The 19,161-nt window shown below is 36.2% G+C and overlaps 1 protein-coding gene across 6 annotated transcripts in view; it reads left to right on the forward strand.

Moving 5' to 3' along the window:
• The window catches only part of PRMT3 (protein arginine methyltransferase 3), a 118,826-nt gene that overhangs the window by 36,805 nt on the left and 62,860 nt on the right, over positions 1-19,161 (forward strand). For all 6 annotated transcript variants that reach the window (XM_036259191.1, XM_036259193.1, XM_036259196.1 and 3 more), the window contains one exon: positions 15,988-16,066. In XM_036259191.1, the coding sequence (XP_036115084.1) occupies positions 15,988-16,066 (79 nt within the window). The remainder of the gene's footprint in view (positions 1-15,987; positions 16,067-19,161) is intronic.

Raw genomic sequence — 19,161 nt, forward strand, 5'->3', positions numbered from 1 at the left:
ATTTTGGAACTTCCACTGAGATTTCTAAGCTAAGAAGCTGAAAATTTTCAATTACATAATTAATCAAGGAGCAGGTATGCTTTCTAAAATATATCCAGTGGTTTTTAGACATTTCTGCTTTGGCTGAAACAATGAGCCTGCCATAGGCCACATTTGAAACTAGTGGATGTTGAAATGTTTTTGTTGCTTTTAGTTTGGTCTGGTTGTGAAGCCAGGCATTTTTCAGCCCACTGTCATGAGGATAGGTGGCCTTTCCTGATCTGTTTTCTTGCCTTAAATGATATAATAAGGATTATATAAGTAGTTTAGTAAGTTAGATAAGCCGAATTAGTCTTAGAGTCGAGAAAAGTATAGTAGATTAATTAACAACACAGATTTTCTGTTGTACAGGTGCATTTTTGCATTTCCTTGACAAGAAATAGGCTTCTGACTCGAATTTAAGGATTTTTTTAAATGCATATATATATATATATTTTACTCTGAAAATGTTAAGCTAAATAAAATTGTACATGTTTAGTATGTATTGTTTTATTTACTGAAAACATTTTCTGAAATAATCTCATGTTGTATCCAGTGGTTCAAGATAAGGAAATGTAAGGCATACTTCTTCCCAACTCTATATACCTCCTGCCATTTTTGCCTTGCATTTCTCATTCCTTTGTTGTTCCATTAAAGAAAAAGACATCTTTTCACTACAACTTTTCTTATATTAAAAAAGTCAATAACAATTTAAAAATCAAATAAATTATATAAAATTAACTGTCAATGTTCCTTTGATGACAAAGATGACTGTGGTTTTAATGTCTTCATTTTTATTTTTATAGTCATATTTATATTAGTATTTTGGGGGCAGAAATAGTTTTTCCTTAATGGATGGTACTGGATTAGTGTGAGCGAAATATATGTTAGCAAATTTGTTATTTCTCTTAATGTGTTTTACCTTCCCAATCTGGCAAACTCCTAGTGGTTTTGTAAGACTTACCTCATACATCCCTTCCCTAGTTTAAGAGAACTAAGAGTCCTAACATTTAAAGATCATTTTGGCTTTCTCTTTGGTGATATTTCTGTTAATTTTTTTTGTTTATTATATTTGTGATTTTTATCTTTTTATTATTTTTCTGAAAGAGTTTCTTATTTATTCCTGTTACAGATCTGTTATTAGGACTCTTCTCTGTTTCTTCCTGTTTCTGGGCACATAATAGAACTTAACTCTGTTCCCTTTGAAGGTAGATGTAGCCTTCTGACTTGCCTGCCTCTCTGGGTAATGATAATAAGCAACACCTCTTCTCAACCTGTAATACCAGAAATAAATCTTTCTTTTTTTTTAATCTTCATTGTTGAATGTAAAATGTATTACAGATATTCCACATTTTTCCTCCATTGACCCCCTTCTCCCCACTCCCGCCCCCCTCCCACCTTTTCCCACACTATTGTCTATGTCCATTTGTTATGCATATAAGTTCTTTGGTTTATTTCTTGCCACACCCCTCCCCCCCCAACCCCTTTCCCTTTGAGGTTCTTCAGTCTAGCAATGAATTTGTACTTCTTAATCCCTTCACCCTTTTCACCCATTCCCCTACCCCCCCCCCAATCTGGCAACCAACAAAATGTTCTCTGTATCTATGAGAATGTTTCTCTGTATCTATGAGACAATCTACAGAATGTCTGCCTGTTCATTTTGTTTGTAGATTCCATTGTCGATAGATATGTATTCATTGCCATTTTGTTTGTTCATATATTTTATCTTTTTCTTCAAAAAGACCCTTCATCATTTCATATAATAACGGTTTGGTGGTGATGAACTCCTTTAACTTTTTCTTGTCTGGGAAAGTATATGGCCATCGATTCTAAATGACAGCTTTGCAGGATAGAGTAATCTTGGTTGTAGGTTCTTGCTTTTCATCACTCTGAATATTTCTTGCCACTCCCTTCTGGCCTGCAAAGTTTCTTTTGAGAAATCAGCTGGAAGCCTTATGGGAACTCCCTTGTAGGTAACTAGCTGCCTTTCTCTTGCTGCTTTTAAGATTCTCTCTTTGTCTTGAACCTTTTGCATTTTGATGATGATGTGTCTTGGTCTGGGCCTCTTGGGGTTCATCTTATTTGGGACTCTCTGTGCTTCCTGGACTTGTATGTCTGTTTCCTTCACCAAGTTAGGAAAGTTTTCTGCCAATATTGTTTCAAACAGGTTTTCAATTTCTTATTCTCTCTCTTCTCCTTCTGGCACCCCCTAGATGCGAATGTTGGCACGCTTGAAGTTGTCCCAGAGGCTCCTTACACTATCCTCATTTTTTTGGATTCTTTTTTCTTTTTGCTGTTCTGATTGGGTGTTTTTTGCTTCCTTTGATTCCAAATCGATGGTTTGCTCCTTGGATTTACGTACTCTATTATTGAAGCTGTGTAAATTATTCTTTATTTCAGTTAATGCCTCCTTCATTTCTGACTGTGCATCCATCATTTCTGACTGGTCCTTTTTATGCTCCTGAGGCCCTCACTAAGTTCACTGAGGTTCTCACTAAGTTCATTGAGCATCCTTATAAGCAGTATTTTGAACTCAGCATCTGTTAGGTTGCTTATCTCCATTTCTCTTAGTTCTTTTCTTGGGGTTTTGTTCTGTTCTTTCATTTGGGACCTGTTTCTTTGTCTCCTCATTTTGGCTGCCTCCCTGTGTTTGTTTCAGTGTATTACTTAATGAGAGGTATAGGGCTAGCTGAGACCAGATGCTGCTCATTTGAAAGAATTTAGGAAAAACCTGAAGCAGGATCCAAGACAGGCCAATCCTGTGGTTAAGCAAGTGGCAACAGCTTGGGTGGGCCTGAAAGTTGGGTGGGGCGGGGCCTCAGGGAGTCAGCAGGGCGGGGCTACCAGTGTGAGCCAGGTTGCTGAAGTTCCAGACGTGGCTTCTGTCTGCTGCCCCAGGGAAGGGCTCACCAAAGGAACAAAGGCCTCTGACAGCACGTTTGTCCCAGAGAAAGCCCCCTCTCCAGCCCTTGCTCCAGCGCCAAACAGCTCAGTTCTTCTCTGTATGTCTCTGGCGCCCCTGGAGCTGCCTCCCCTCCAAGCTTAGAGGGAGAGAGTTCAATAAGTTCGCGCGTGGGCCCTTTAAGGGGCTGCCTGGGGCTCCAGCTGCCTCAGCCTCCCTGAGCCTCAGTTCCCGCTGGTTTTTCCAGCCAAAAGTTATGGGGACTCTCTTCCTGGCACTGGAACCCTGAGCGGGGCACCTGGTGTGGGACGGGGACCCCTCAGTCCTCAGGAAGGACCTTCCCAGCCGAGGTATACTCCTGATTTTTATCCGCCACACGTGGGTGTGGGACCAGCCCATCGGGCCTCTGCCCCCCCCCTCTCGGGCCTCTGCCCCCTGCGTCTCCGCCCCTCCTTCCAGTCTGGATATGGCTGCTGCTTTAATTCCGTAGTTGTAGGACTTCATTCAGCTTGATTTCAGGCGGTTTTGAATGATGGTTGTTCTGTAGTTTAGTTGTAACTTTGATGTGGTTGTGGGAGGACGCGATACCGCATTTACCTACACTGCCATCTTGACCGGAAGTCTGTCTTTTTTTGTTTTAGGTGATAATTTGGGTTTTATTTGTTAACTTGTCTTGACAGATACATAATTTTTTATCAGTTATGTTTGTCATTTCATTATTTTTTGGTGTGATTTGATGAATAGACATTCACAGTTTTTAGTGTACCAAATTTATCAAATTCCCTTTATGGTTTGAGTTTTCATATCTTGTTTAATAAGTCTTTCAGTAATTGCCATTATATATTTATTAGACTTCTCCATCTTCCTTGCCTCTTAACCTCCTTCCTAGTTTCTAATGTTTTGGCTTTCTGGGCTACACTCTAGATAAATTTTTTCAGTTCAGTCCACCAATTTACTAATTCTTTCTGAAGTTATTTCTAGTAATTTGTTAAACTCATCCATTGAGTTTTTTTATTTCAATTTTGTTTTTTTGGTTTTTACTTTTAGGAGTTCTTGTTGGTTCTTTTAAAACGTTGCTCACTTGCTTGTTATTATCTTCAAGCTTCTTTTCATTTTATGAATCATAACATACTTATTGTATATTTTGTGTTTTTGATTGCAGTATCTGACATTTTTTCAGGGCTGCTTTTGCTAACTATTGTTTCTATTGCCCCTCATTCATGGTGCTTTGTTCTTGTGTATTTGAGTGTTTAGTACTGTTTGATATTATGCTGTATACTTTCCAAGGAAATTATCTGTGGAAAATTCTTTGATACCTGGGTTTTATCTCAGATGATTTGTACTTATTTTTGCCATATACCTAGGATAATTTTACAGTAAATGCAGAACCAAAGCATTTATTTTTAATATTATAAAAACACTTGACTAAAATATAGAATGACTTTCACTGAGCCTCATGTACCCATTGTCTAATTTAACAATTATCAGCATTTCACCGTTTTTGTTTTATCTGTCTCTGTACTATTATACTTTTTTGTTATCTCTAGCTGATAAGAACTTTTAAAAATATATATTCATTATGCTATTATGAAGTCTAACAAAATTTTCAATGTAGCCACAAGTCTGTGTTACATGAAAAATTTCTTAATATTTCCCTGTTGTTTCGTGTAGAGGGTAGAGAGGAAGCCTATGTTTGACCACTCAGTATCAAAGTTCTAAACTGAGTGGGCTGGGAAGAGGCAAGTTGGCAACATATAAAATTTTAAATTCACATTTACTCTGTAGATGCATTTGGTTGTCTATGCTTTGTTATTTGGGACAATTTTCTCATATTCCTCACCTTGACCGAACCATGGGTTTGTCTCCTGTTTTCCCATCTTCACTCACTAGGTTTAGCAAATGCTCTCAAGGTAAAAGCCAGCTTACAGATGCATCTAAAAAGATGTTTTTTTTCCTTCTTCTTCTAGCATATTTGTTGTACTTAGAGGATCATTAGCTCCTAAAATGCTTTGTTGCTGGAAGTGGAATGAGATCTTGTTCTTTAAATTCTGAATCATACTGTTAATAGTGTTCATCTTTCCTGTAACCTCAAAAATCTATAATTTATAAGCATTATAGCATCACTCTGTTATATATGAATACTTTAACATAATTTTCCTTAATAAAAGTGCTAGCTAATAATTTAATTGTATTTTTAAGAGTAGAATATCCAGTAATAATTAATTATTTTTTTCGACCACTGGGAGAGTTAGGAACATTGTTTTAGAAAAATACATTCATCCTGTAACCTCGTCCTTGTAAACTGATTCTGTGAGTCAGGAGTAAGGAAGGCCCACATGGGCATTTGGAAAGATCTTGAGATGATTTATTTGGACGGTTTGCTCAATTTGGATTAACGGGACAATTTAATTGTTAGTCTTTTGTTGATTAAGTGAGAGTGCCATCTAGTGGAAGAAAGACTTTTAACTAATAAAAGTTTTTCAAACTCTTAATTAGCACATCTTCTGTATTATGTTCTCCACAAGTCCATGCCACTGAAAAGTGAGAACTGTATGTTGTAAGGGATAAGAAGAGGAAAAGGAAATGGTCATACAGGACAGTAGCAAGTACATAACAGGTGCCTAATAAATGATAGTTATTACCATTATTCTCATTCTTTTTGCATCAAAGGTGGTATTCAGGTGAAATTATAATGAACTAGGAGCTGCTCTGACAAATATTTGTGATATACATATAAAATTTATTATTGTTTTTGACTATGTAATAACACATAGAAGTTACAAATTTTATCCTAACCTTATATTTACCCTACCACTCAGGACCTACCCTGAATCTGCCAACACAATCTGTTACCAGTTTCTAGTCTGTCCTTCCTGAAATATTTTAATCTATTATAAACATTTCTATGTCTTCCCATCCCCTTGACACATTCATTTAACAAATATTGTGTGGCTGCTATGTGCTGGGCACTGTTCTAGATAGGATAAAGCAGCGAACAAAATAGATTACAAACCCACCCTTTTATTTAGTGTAGTTAAGCATATTCTACACATTTTTCTATACCTTGCTTTCTTCATCACTTTTAAACCTATAAATTTCCTTTTATGACTGCTGTAGCTGCATCCCACAATTTATTCAATTCAAAATAGTACCCTAGTGAATTTTACTTTGATCTACAAATTATTCAGAACATGTTGTTTAATTTCTGGTGTTTGGAAATTTTTTAGATATCTTTCTGTTACTGATTTCTAGTTTGATTTGGTTGATATCAGAGGCCATACTATGTACATTATCATTTCATTAAATTTATTCAGACTTGTTTTATGGCTCAGCATATGGTGTCTTGTTGAATATTCCACATTCATTTAGAATGAATGTATTCTGCTAACCTTGGGTGAAATGTTACATAATTGTCAGTTGGGTCAAGTTGGTTGATAGTATCATTTAGTCTTTTACATCTTTATTAAGTCTGCTTGTTTTATTAAGTACTAAAAGAATAATAATGCACTTTCTATCTGTAGTTCAGGAATTGTTTGTTTTTCTTTTCAGTTCTATCAGTTTTTGCTTCAGATGTTTTTATGTGGCTTTTAGGTGTATGTACATTGGGATTATTATGTATTCTTGATAAAGTTTGACCTCTTTATTATTCTGAAGTATTGTGGTTTTTTCCCAGGTAATATTTTTGATCTTTTAATCTACTTAATCATTTTTCTAATTAATTGTATACTAGAATTGTGTACTATTCTAAGCATTTATAAACAGATATGAATGTGTACTTTTAAAACTCTCATGTAACTTTATTATTATATTTGTGATAAATAAAATGCTAAGCATCAGCACATTTTAAGATGAAAGTGCCAAGTTATAGACTGGGGAAATCAATGAAAAAACTTTGCAATTCAGGTAGTCAATATCTAGGAGTATTATAAATATAACAGTGAAATAAATAGAGGTTACTTTATTCTATAAAATCGTCTGAGATAAGATACATCCTATAAAATCTTAAGTTTTTTACATTTTTAGCAAATAACACTGTAGATGGGAGAAAATGCTTATGTAATTATTTTTTGGATATCTGTGGAGCAGTGGCTCTCCATGGAGGGAGAGTGTCCAACTTTGTCCCATTCGGGAATGTCTGGAAACATTTTAGGTTACAGTGGGGGAAGGGAGGGATAGTGACAGGAGGAGAGTACTGCTGGCCTATAATAGGTAAAGCCTGGGATGCTGCTAAACATCTTACAATGGACAGAACAGCCCTTACAATGAAGTATTATATGGCCCAAAATGTCAATAGTGCCAGGGTTGAGAATCTCTGCTTTAGAGATTTCCTTTATATGCATTACTAATAACAGCCTCCAATTTAGATGATATTATAAAGGCCACCTGGGCATCAAGGAAAATTTTCCTTAAAAGGTGAAAGCATGGCAATATTATTTTGTCACATGGATATGCAAAGAAGCTTCCTTAACAACCCGCGTTTACTTCACCAAGTTTATATTCTGTATGTTTGTACAACACCTGTTAGATTCCTATGGCTACCTGAACGTTTAAAGCTAATATGTTACCTTCTGTGTGCTGCTCCTATCTGTTGAGTTATATTTTTTACCAAGAGCTTATTGCATTGTTTACCTGCTTATTTATGTAACGTTAGTTAATATTGGCTTAAATATTGAACAAGATTGCAAAAACATGTTGAATAAAGTAGTCCATAAAACAAATTGTGAAAGACTAGGAGTGGGAGGGTGAGAATTATAAAACTAAGGGACTCTTTACTTGCTAAATGCCCTTAGATTCTTTTTCTGTTATTTTATTTTATTTTACTTTTTAATTTAATTTATTGGGGTGATGTTGGTTAATAAGTCTTTTATATTTTAAAATAACTTGAACTGGAAGTTATTTATAATTCATTATGAGTGGGGTTTATGCAAGGAAAATGGTGAAGATTCCAGTCAATGGTTCCAGCCTCAAAGAGTAATGTAAACAAATTTATATGTTTTTACTTAAGTTATATTGTTTTTTGTTTGTTTGTTTGGTTGGTTTTTTTTTTAATCCTCACCCAGGACATTTTTCCATTTTTTGTTCAAATAGAGTGGGAGGGAAAGAGAGGAAGAGAGAGAGAGGGAGAAACATCGATGCGAAAGGGACACATCGAGTGGCTGCCACCCACATGACCAACCAGGACCGGGGACAAACTGCAACCGAGGTACATGCCCTTAGCGGGAACCGAACCCGGGTCTCTCTAGACTGCAAACCGACGCTCTAACCGCTGAGCCAAACCAGCCAGGGCAAGTTATATTGTTTTCCATTAACAAATGACTAGTAGTCCTAATTACATTAGATAACGTTCTATCTACAGTAAACCTTACAGAATTTAGGGTAGTATTGGAAAAAATGTTATCAAATATTGATTATATCTCAGAAACATACTAAGAATTAGGGATTAGATTTTGTAGGCTTGTTTATTAGTTGGAAGTAATTTTTATTTTTATCTTTAAATAAATCCAGATTATTGACTATTTGTTACTAGACTTTCTACAGATTAACTCATTTTATCTGTGCTTCTCTGTTACCTTAGTCTTTTAAAAGGTTAATTCCACCTAAAGGTTTATCATTAACTCTGTTATTTGAACTGAGAAAAAAAATAGACAACAGAAGAACCCTGTTCTGAAGATATCACAAGTTTTGTTTATCATTAATTTATTTCAAGAAAATATGAACTGACAAATAAAGTTCTCATTTTAATGAATAATGTTAACATTCTAGTTCCAGGTATAACCAACATGTTCCTTTTTAGTAATTAATTTTTAAAGTGTAAATGCAAATTTCAATTTTAAAAAGTAAATGTCAATTTGAAAAGAAGAGTGCTCCATGAGCATCATGGGAGAAAATACCGAGTATACTCTTCCAGATGGCACCCCTACAGGTGAAGCAGCAGCCTGTGAAATTACAGTCTTGAGCAGGGAAGTTGGAGCAAAGCCTTTTGATATCAGTAATGAATGGCTTGGTTTAGAACCAAGGACAATTCCCAGGAAATTAAAGGCCATACTATCACAGAGGGAGACCATAGTAAAATGAAGTTTAGCAAAGTTGGAAATTGAGAGAAAGGACAATAACCATTAGCAATACATATATGAATCTTTTTGTCTGATAATATTTTTAACTAGGCATATTAATTTATCTCACAAGCATCATATATTCTACTTATATTCCGGTACGTCAATTGACTTTTCTAAACTGATAATTTTCACAGTACATAGATGGTGACTAGTAGTCTCCAACTAAGCTATCAATCTGAAATACTATGAATCACATAGCTATTGTAAATTCTAATATTGTTTAATGTGCTGTATGGGAAATTTTTTATTTCAGTTCATTTGCATATATGTTATGCAATTATCACTGTAATATAACATAATACACGTATTAGATCTTATTTTCAATCAAGTAAATGTGTTTAAGAAGCAGCATTAGAATCATGATTCAGGCCCAGCTGGTGTGGCTCAGTGACTGAGCATACCAAGAGGTTGCTGGTCCGATTCCTGGTCAGGGCACATGCCCAGGTTGTGGGCCAAATACCCAATGGGGAGGATGCAGGAGATGGTCAATCAGTGTTCTCCCTCATCGATATTTCTGTCTCTTTCTCCCTTTCCCTTCCTTTCTCTCTAAAATCAATAAAGAAAAAAAAAAGAAAATGATTCAGAACTTTACCTCTTGTTAGATCAAGGTTCACATCTTGGTGCATTCAACTGTTTCTATGATTATGAGTTGTTTTTAAGACCTCTTATTTTAAGTTATTATTTAACATTTCTAAGCCTTATTTTCTTATCAGTTAAGTGGAAATAGCAATAGTATGCTTTAGTGAAGAATTAAATAAGATAATTAATATAAAGACACATGCCCTGGCCGGTTTGGCTCAGCGGTTAGAGCGTCGGACTGCGGTCCGGAGAGACCCGGGTTCGGTTCCCGCTAAGGGCACGTACCTCGGTTGCAGTTTGTCCCCAGCCCTGGTTGGGTCGTGTGGGTTGCAACCACTCGATGTGTCGCTTTCACGTCGATGTTTCTCTCTCTCTCTCCCTCTCACTCTATCTGAACAAAATATCAAAAAAAAATGTCCTCGGCGAGGATAAAAAAAAAAAAAAAAAAAAAAAAGACACTTAACACAGTGAACTAACAATTACCACTATTTTTATTTGAAATTTTTTATTTTAGAAAGCAAAATAGCTTTCTAAAGGAAAGTATTGGTATTAATTGTACACTGGTGAAGAATGAGAAAGATAAAAAAATCAGAAAAGACAAAAGAAGAAAGACTTGCTGTGGCCTTCTGCTTCAGTCCAGTTTAGTCTTGTTCTACCACCTAGTTGCTGACCCCCATATAGTAACTTGTGCCAAATTGAGGAGTCCTGTGATATGGTCTGTGTTAACTCTTTGTCAGGCACTGTGCTGAATGCTTTACATGTATCAGGGAAAGCATGTGATCATTTGCTTTCAGAAATTCTCTGACCTAATTATGTTGGCTGACTCTAAAAAATGAGAAGCAAAGACATGGCATTTATGAGAGGGTATTTTTGTTGCCAGGATGATTATCTTCTTTCTCTTGTTTGTTTGTAATCGATCTCACTATTGAGTTTAGCTTAGCAGCATTGGGAATTGAATCTTAAGGTCACTGTTTTATAAGAGATGCTAAAGATTGTCCAGTATTATTTTTCCAGCAATATGATTTAAAGTAAGTCGCTTAACCTCTTGAAGTACTGATATCTTTAATGTGAAAATTAGGTTGTTTTAATAGTTAGAACCTTAGAAATTATCTCTAATGTTGTTCTACTTATAAGGATTCTAATCTTAGCTAGGGTAATCATTAAGGGGTAAGTGGGAAAATGTTTATTGATATTCATTTTAAATGAAAGCAGACATATGGGTAAGTTTTAAGTATAAATACGAAAGTTCAAAGTATTAAGTAAAATTATTTTTTCTTGTCCTGGGGCAGGGGAGAAATCACTGTGATTATCTTTTAAGAAGAATATTTTATTTTATTTTATTTTACTTATTTTTGTTACAGATGTTTCTCCTCTCCCCAGACACCTCCTCCTGATCCTGCCCCCACTCACAGCATTGTTGTCTGTGTCCATTGGTTATGCATACATGCATATAAGTTCTTTGGTTTATCTCTTCCCTCCCCCTTGCCCTCCTCTTCTGAGGTTTGTCAGTCTGAACCCTACTATTTTCTATGTCTCTGGGTCTGTTCTGTTCATTAGCTTATTTTGTTCATTATATTCCACAAATAAGTGAGATCATGTGGTATTTGTCTTTCTCTGATTGGCTTATTTTGCTTAGCATAATACTCTCCAGGTCCCTCCATGTCATCTCAGAGGATAAGAGATCTTTCTTCCTTACAGCTACATAGTATTCCATGGTGTATATGTACCACAGCTTTTGTATCCACTCATCTATTGATGGACACTTGGGCTCTTTCCAGATCTTAGCTATTGTAAATAGTACTACTGTGAACATAGGGGTACATATATTCTTTCTGATTGGTGTTTCAGGCTTCTTAGGATATATTCGTAAAAGTGGGATCACTGGGTCAGATGGAAGTTCAATTTTTAATTTTTTGAGTAAATATCATATTGTTTTCCATAGTGGCTGCACCAGTCTGCATTCCCACCAGTAGTGTACTTGAGTCCCCTTTTCTTCACACCCTTACCAACACTTGTTGTTTGATGATTTGTTGATGGCAGCCATTCTGGCAGGTGTGAGGTGATACCTCATAGTTCTTTTAATTTGCATCTCTCTGATGATTAGTGATGTTGAGCATTTTTTCATATGTTTCTTGGCCATTTGTATGTCCTGTTTGGAGAGGTGTCTATTTAGGTCCTCTGCCATTTTTTAATTGAGTTCTTTGTCTTCCTTTTGTTGAGTTGTATGAGTACTCTATATATTTTGGAAATTAACCCCTCATCTGATGTATCGTTGGCAGTTATGCTCTCCCATATAGTGGGTTCCCTTTCCATTTTGATGGTTATTTCTTTTGCTGTACAGAAGCTTTTTACTTTGATGTAGTCCCATGTATTCATTTTGTTTGTTTGTTTCTCTTGCCTTCGGTGTTGTATCATTGAAAATTCTGCTGTGTGTGATGTCTGAAATTTTGTTGCCTACATTTTCTTTTAGGATTTTTATGGATTCATGAGTCACATTTAAGTCTTTTATTTGTTTTGAGTTTATTCTTGTGTATGGTGTAAGTTGGTGGTCTAGTTTCATTTTTTTGCATGTAGCTCTCTCTAGCTGTTAATGAGCCTCAATTTGCATTTTTCTGGCCTGGCCAGGTGGTGTTAAATTCCTGAGGAAGGAGCTGTTGCTTCTCCCCAGGGCTCTGGGAAGGGGCTCTTTGAGTAAGATGGTTATTGTCCTATGAGGGAACAATTCCGTGTAAAACTTCTGATGCCCTCCCAGCTCTCCAAACTGTCTCTCCACACAGTTCCAGTCCAGTCTGCCCTCCATGAGCTGGAGCCCAAGGTGAGTGGCTGTAGCTAATTTAGTGCTCTCTCCCGGCACTCTGCACTATGGAGCCGGTTTGGGGTATAACCTTGAGGGAACTGCTCACAGCTAAAATAGCCTGTAGGTGCTGTCCGTGGGCTGCCAGCCCACCCTCTCCCACTTCCCCAGTTTCTACCAGGCTCCATTTGGTGTTCTCTTTCTGTCCCTGGTTATAAGGTTTTATCCAGCTGCTTTTCTACTGGTTTTTGTCTATGAACTGTCTTTATTTTAGTTGTAATTCCAGTTTGGTCCTAGGAGATGGTCTGTGTAACTTCCATGTACTCCTGCCATTTTTCAACCTCCTTAAGAAGAAAAAGTTGGAATCGGCACTCCTTTGTCTATTTTGATTGGGTCTTTTTAATTTTACTAATTTTAAAGAAATTTTTAGCAGACGTATATGTAAATATATATATTTTATAAACACATACACACACACACACATTTTATTACATACATGCATACATATAGTCTTGGCTGGTGTGAATAAAGAAGGTACACACGAAAATGTATTCTGGCCTGCCAGTGTGGTTTAGTGGATTAAACATTGTCCCGTGGACTGAGAGGTCCCGATTGGATTCTCTGTCAGGGCACATGCCTGGGTTGTGGACTTGATCCCTAGTAGGGGGTGTGCAGGAGGCAGCCAATCCATGTTTCTGTCTCTCTCCCTTCTGTAAAAAATATGAAAACACTTTTAAAAAAATGTATTCTGATAGACTGCTGGAAAAAAAGGAATTTTAGTTCTTACTCATGGATTGTAATATATGACTGTTTACTAACTAAATGTTACATGATTTTGGACAATCTGGTAAACCCTCATTCTTTAATTTATTAAACATAATTTTAAAATTCATAAGAGTCTTTATACATATATTTTTTAAATAGCTTTAATTTCTAAGTTAATAAGATTTAGTGTTCTAAACCTTTTACATGTATAAACATGTTTAATCCTCGTAAAAGCTGTATGAAATAGAATATCATTGTTACTGTCACTTTACAGATGAAGAAACTGAAGCATGTTAGCTTACCCAAGGACACATAGAAAAGGAGGCTCATCTGGGATTAAATCCAGGAGTCCACCCTCTCAACCACTATACAATTGGTATTGACCATAATACCAATTTAAAATATGGTGCAATTTAATCTCTGGTGAATGGCCAATAACCTCATCTTAAAAGCAATAAAGGAGTGTGTTGCTAGAAGGAGGTACTTTCACCTATTGATCGAAGACTTTTTTGGTTTGTAGTACATGAAAGTAAGATGGCATTTGAGCATATTGAAGCAAAATACTTAGATTTAGCTGATTTGAAAGAGAAATACTAGAAACAGTTATGACAATGCTAAATCAGTAACAGCTTTTATACCCCCTTCCAAAAAATATTGGAATATAACGAATACTTAATTTGCACTAAAATGTGAATTTATTTTCTTTTAATGTTTTAATGTGCAGCACTCTTGCAAATAGGGACCATTTTTTCTTTAAACTATTAACATGTTAACATGTTGATCTTTTCCCATAGGGCAAATAGATGCCACCTCTTTTAATAATTCCTTGGCATAAATTATAATTACTTTAATCAGTAGATGAATGCTTATTTATTAGCATTTGTGTGCATAGATCTGCATGAGTATGTCAGATTAATAAAGATTTCTTGTTTGAATTCCAAAAGTCTCTTGTGCTTTGAATACACAGATGATATTAAAGGGGAAATGACTTGTAAGAGTTGGACATATTACTGAAGTACTCTATCTAGAAAAAGACTTTCCATCAAATCCTTAACTTTCGTAATGTAAACACATTGATAAAAGAGCTTTGTTTCAAAATCTTTCTTTTGTAGGCAATTATTTTCTTATCAATTAATTAGTGTGTTAGGGGTAAATGCCAAAATAGAGTTGCTAGTGGCAATTTAATTAGCTTCCTTCATAAGTGATTCAAGCATGAGAGCTGTGTTTTCTGTAATTTAAATTTGCTGTTAATCTCTTGGGAAGATTATCCATTCAGATTTGCAGGTTTTTCTTGTTCTAGAGAAACCTTAAACATTTTTGTTTGTTCGTTGTGGTTAAAGGCAATTGTATGTATCCTGTCAAACAGGTATTTGTGCACAAATAATGAGTGAGAACAGTTTTGATTTAGAATGATAACATTAGGGTAAATTTCATATTGGTCTACCCTAAGCAATAGGTATATTATATGCTAAGCTCTGCGCTGAGCACTTCCCCTGCTGCTCGGAGCTATTGGTGGATGGTACCCTAGAAGAAGAAAGACTGAAACTGGGATTAATCTCAATCATGATTACTTTGTCATTTATTTAATAAACTGTGTAGTATACTGTTAGAATACACTGTGTTTGTGATGCCACTTTATGCTTTGATTATCCTTTCTTGGTAGAGGATTCATTACTGTTCTCTAAAATCTGCAGTACACTGGAGCAGTGTTTCATGAACTGTGTTACAAACAAGACTAGTTGTGCAAGGTGTTGATGTTAAATAGAAAAAAAAGTATCTAGGCAAAGAATGGGTAATACTTGGTTTAAATAAGTTCAACAGTCCTCTTTACCATCATATTTTTCAGAACTATTAGTGTGCTAACGTGCATTATGAATCTGTAAGAGGAGGATGTAGCATCTGGTCTTTCTCAAGATTCTTTGATTAAAGATTCACCCACCCCCATCCCCCTGCTTTTTTTTTTTTTTCCCCCAGAGTAGGAGGGAGAGAGAGGAAGGGGGGAGAGAGAGAAACATCGACATAAAAGGGACACATCGAGTGGCTACCCCCCGCACGATCCAACCAGGGCCGGAGACAGCTGCATCCGAGGTACGTGCCCTTAGCGGAACCGAGCCCAGGTCTCTCTGGACCGCAGGCCGACGCTCTAATGGCTGAGCCAAACCAGCCAGGGCACCCCCTGCTTTTTTTTAACCCAATAGAAAGTCACTGGGCAGGAAACAGTTTGGGAAATGGTGTTCTAGACCAGGGTATCTCAACTGTAGCCCTGTAGCCATCTTGGGCCAGACAGTTCTTTGTTGTGGGGGCTATTCTGTTCATTGTAGAATGTTTACCAGGATCCTTGGCTCTCCCTCCTGGATGCCAGTAGCATCCCTCCACTTTCCCCCCAGTTGTAACAGTCAAAATGTGTTCAGACATTGCCAAATGTCTCCCAGGAGGCAAAATCTACTAGAGAACCACTCCTCTGGATTAATGTTACAATATTATAGAGTTATAGTTTTGTTAATAATTTTCATCTGAATTTTTTTTTTTTTTACTGAGGAAGAAACAAGAGAAAGTGGAAGCATAGGTAAAAAAGGTTCAGTACATTCTACTGTAATAAATTTTCTGGATTCACTTGATACTTTGGCCTGATTTTCTAACAATTGTTATTGTGGAGAACTTACTGCAAAAAATAATTTCAAACTTAGCAGAATATTTTATGACGCAGAAAAAAAAATATTTTTTATTAAAAGAGTAGCCAGATAATTAAATTTCTCTGCATGTGAAGATATTGCACATTTCCAAAATCCTTTTTTTTTTTTTGTTTTCTGCAGGGCTATTTTCTTCTTTTTGAATCTATGTTAGATTCTGTTCTTTATGCAAAGAACAAATACTTGGCAAAAGGAGGATCGGGTGAGTATAAAATTCTAGTTTTAATAACCTATTTTAGTCTGGCAGAACCAAATGAACCTTTAGGTTTCAAATAAACTATGCATGACTGAGAAAGTTCCCAATACAGATGAAAGATTTTTCCATTAGATGAAGCTTTAAGACATTCGTTTAGTATACTGTTGATAGTAGAACATTATATATGATACGAAGGATTCAAAGTTAATGGTATTCTCAAGAACACTTTTTGTAAAAACATTTAAGGACTAGAATTGGAAGCTCTTTGATATGCAAATGAAAATGTAACAAAGTTTTTTATTTTTGATCCTTATGACATTTAATTTTCTTTTTTCCAAAAGAATATTTCATGCTAGGAGATTGTTCACATTAGTGGCAAATTTTCCATGACTTCACTAAATATATAAACCTGGTTTTTGTGCGATTTAATGAGAGCATTTAAATAGTGACTGGATTCTACTAAGTTGTTAAAACAAAACATACCCAATCAGTGTTTTTAAATGGATCCCAATAAATTTGGAAAGCTTTCTTTTTATGTCCCTGGCAAACTTTTAATCATATTAACTGCATGCTCAGAGTGAGAATGCGTTTTTACAGTTATATACAAACAAAATAATTCTTTTCAGGGCAGGGACTGTTTTACTCATCTTTGCCTCTTCGATGAGCTCCATAGCTCCTGCAACACAGATAGAGCATCATATAGGTTTATTGAATTGAATCATTAAAGCTGAATTGAGCCCTGGCCAGTGTCGCTCAGTGGTTAGAGTGTAGACCCCAGCACCAAAGGGTTGCAGGTTTGTTTATTGGTCAAGAGCACGTACCTGGGTTGCAGGTTTGATTTCCTATCCCAGTTGGCGTGTATGCAGGAGGCAACTAATCCATGTCTCTCTCTCACATCTATGTTTCTCTCTCTCTCCCTCCCTTTTACTCTCTCTCTAAAAATCAAAAGAAAAAATAACCTCAAATGAGAATGAACAAAAACAAAACAAAAAACCTGAATTGAATAGCATCAGTCTCCTTTTGTTCACCTCTTTCTGTGCTTTCCCTTTCTCAAAGCTTCAGGGTCAACAAATGGTATCCATGGTCAGAGTACAATTGATAAAAGTATTATATAAAAATGGATGACAGGGAGATATTTGGAACTAGTGACATAAAGCATTGGTCCATACTTATTATGCCTCCTGCCAATCTATGGCCTATGAAATTACTTTGGTAGTTATGGATTATAAGGCCAAAACATAAAACACAGAAAATTCTCCAGTAGAGTTCTTTTTATAACAGCATTTGAAAGGATTGCCTTTCTTGTTCAAAATGCTCTTGTTTTATCACTGTATTAAGGTATGTTCCTGATCTCTGACATGAACTTGGCTAGAATTTTTAGATATATTTTACCCTGCAGTTATTGGCTATATCTTTCTATAAATGTGGTGGCATTTTTTAAAAATGAGGACTGCACTTAATGACTAAAAATTAATATTATCTACCACTTGTTGATTGTCTATACAAGCTGTGAAATAATATACTCTACCTTTACTTATGGTATTACATGTAATCCTCACACAGCCCTTTGAGATTTTAGAAACAAAGGTGGCCTGGATGACACATGTTAAGTGGTGAGGCCTTGTTTATGTTTGTTTTTTTTATTCTCACCTGAGAACATTTTTCCATTTTTTGTTCAGATAGAGTGGGAGGGAGAGAGAGAAAAACGTCGATGTGAAAGGGACACATCGAGTGGCTGCCACCCATACGACCCAACCAGGGCCGGGGACAACTGCAACCCGAGGTACGTGCCCTTAGCAGGAACCGAACCAGGTCTCTCTGGACCGCAGGCCAATGCTCTAACCGCTGAGCCAAACTGGCCAGGGCTCAGTGCATCTCTTTTTAATTAAAATAATAATTGGGTGATTAAAAGAGGGAAGTAAAGGGAAGAACAAGGAAATATACTAATTTTATCATTACTCATGATAAATTTGTAAAGAGCATTGAAAATAAAGAACTAAAGATATTCTCTAAATAATTATAAACTTAGCTACAGAATAAATAATATTCTGGAAAAAAGCCGCAAGACTACATAGTGAGCTACTTAAAACAGAAACTACAGATACAGAAAAGATAATGTAAAGTGGTATAGTTGTAAACAAAAATAATTTCTCATCAATAACTGTAAATGGACTAAACTCACCTATTCAAAGAATAAGAATTTCAGATTGGATTATAAACGAAAACCCAGTTTTGTGTACCCTATAGAGGTATATCTAAAACAAAGTTATTTAGAAAAGTTAAACTTAAAAGGAAGAAAAAATATTAAGGCAGAAAATGAAAACAGCACTCATAATGTTGATACCAAACAAGGAATTTGGGGCTAAATATTATAAAATTAATCATATGAAACTTCAAGTGACTCAACTGAAAATTATTATAAATAATAAAAGGCCCTGGCCGGTTTGGCTCAGCGGTTAGAGTGTCGGCCTGCGGTCCAGAGGGACCCGGGTTCGGTTCCCGCTAAGGGCACGTACTTCGGTTGCAGTTTGTCCCCGGCCCTGGTTGGTTGTGCGGGTGGCAGCCACTCGATGTGTCCCTTCACGTCGATGTTTCTCTCTCTCTCTCCCTTCCTCTCTCTCCCTCCCACTCTATCTGTACAAAAAATGGAAAAGTATCCTCGGGTGAGGATAAAAATAAAAAAAAAAAAAAAAAAAAAAGAATTTAATATATTATAGAAATACAAAATTAGAAATAAGCAAGACTTCCATGCAGACAACTTTACTACTGAAGGATACACAAAGATTTATTTATTTAATTTTTAATCTTTTTTTCTTTATTGATATTAGAGAGAGAGGAAGGGAGAGAGAGAGAGAGAAAACATTGATTGGCTGCCTCCTGCATACCCCCCACTGGGGATCAGGCCCACAACCTGGGCACGTGCCCTGACTGAGAATCGAATCAGCGACCTCTTGGTGGATGGGTCAGTGCTCAACCACTGAACCACACTGTCCGGGCACAAAGATTTAAATAAATGAAAAGACATTACATGTTCTTGGATAGAGAGAAGTAATGCCATAAAGATGTCCATTTTCCCAAAGTTAATTTAAAATGAGGTGCAG

Source organism: Molossus molossus, unplaced genomic scaffold (assembly GCF_014108415.1).
Source record: "Molossus molossus isolate mMolMol1 unplaced genomic scaffold, mMolMol1.p scaffold_m16_p_13, whole genome shotgun sequence".
Taxonomy (NCBI): domain Eukaryota; kingdom Metazoa; phylum Chordata; class Mammalia; order Chiroptera; family Molossidae; genus Molossus; species Molossus molossus.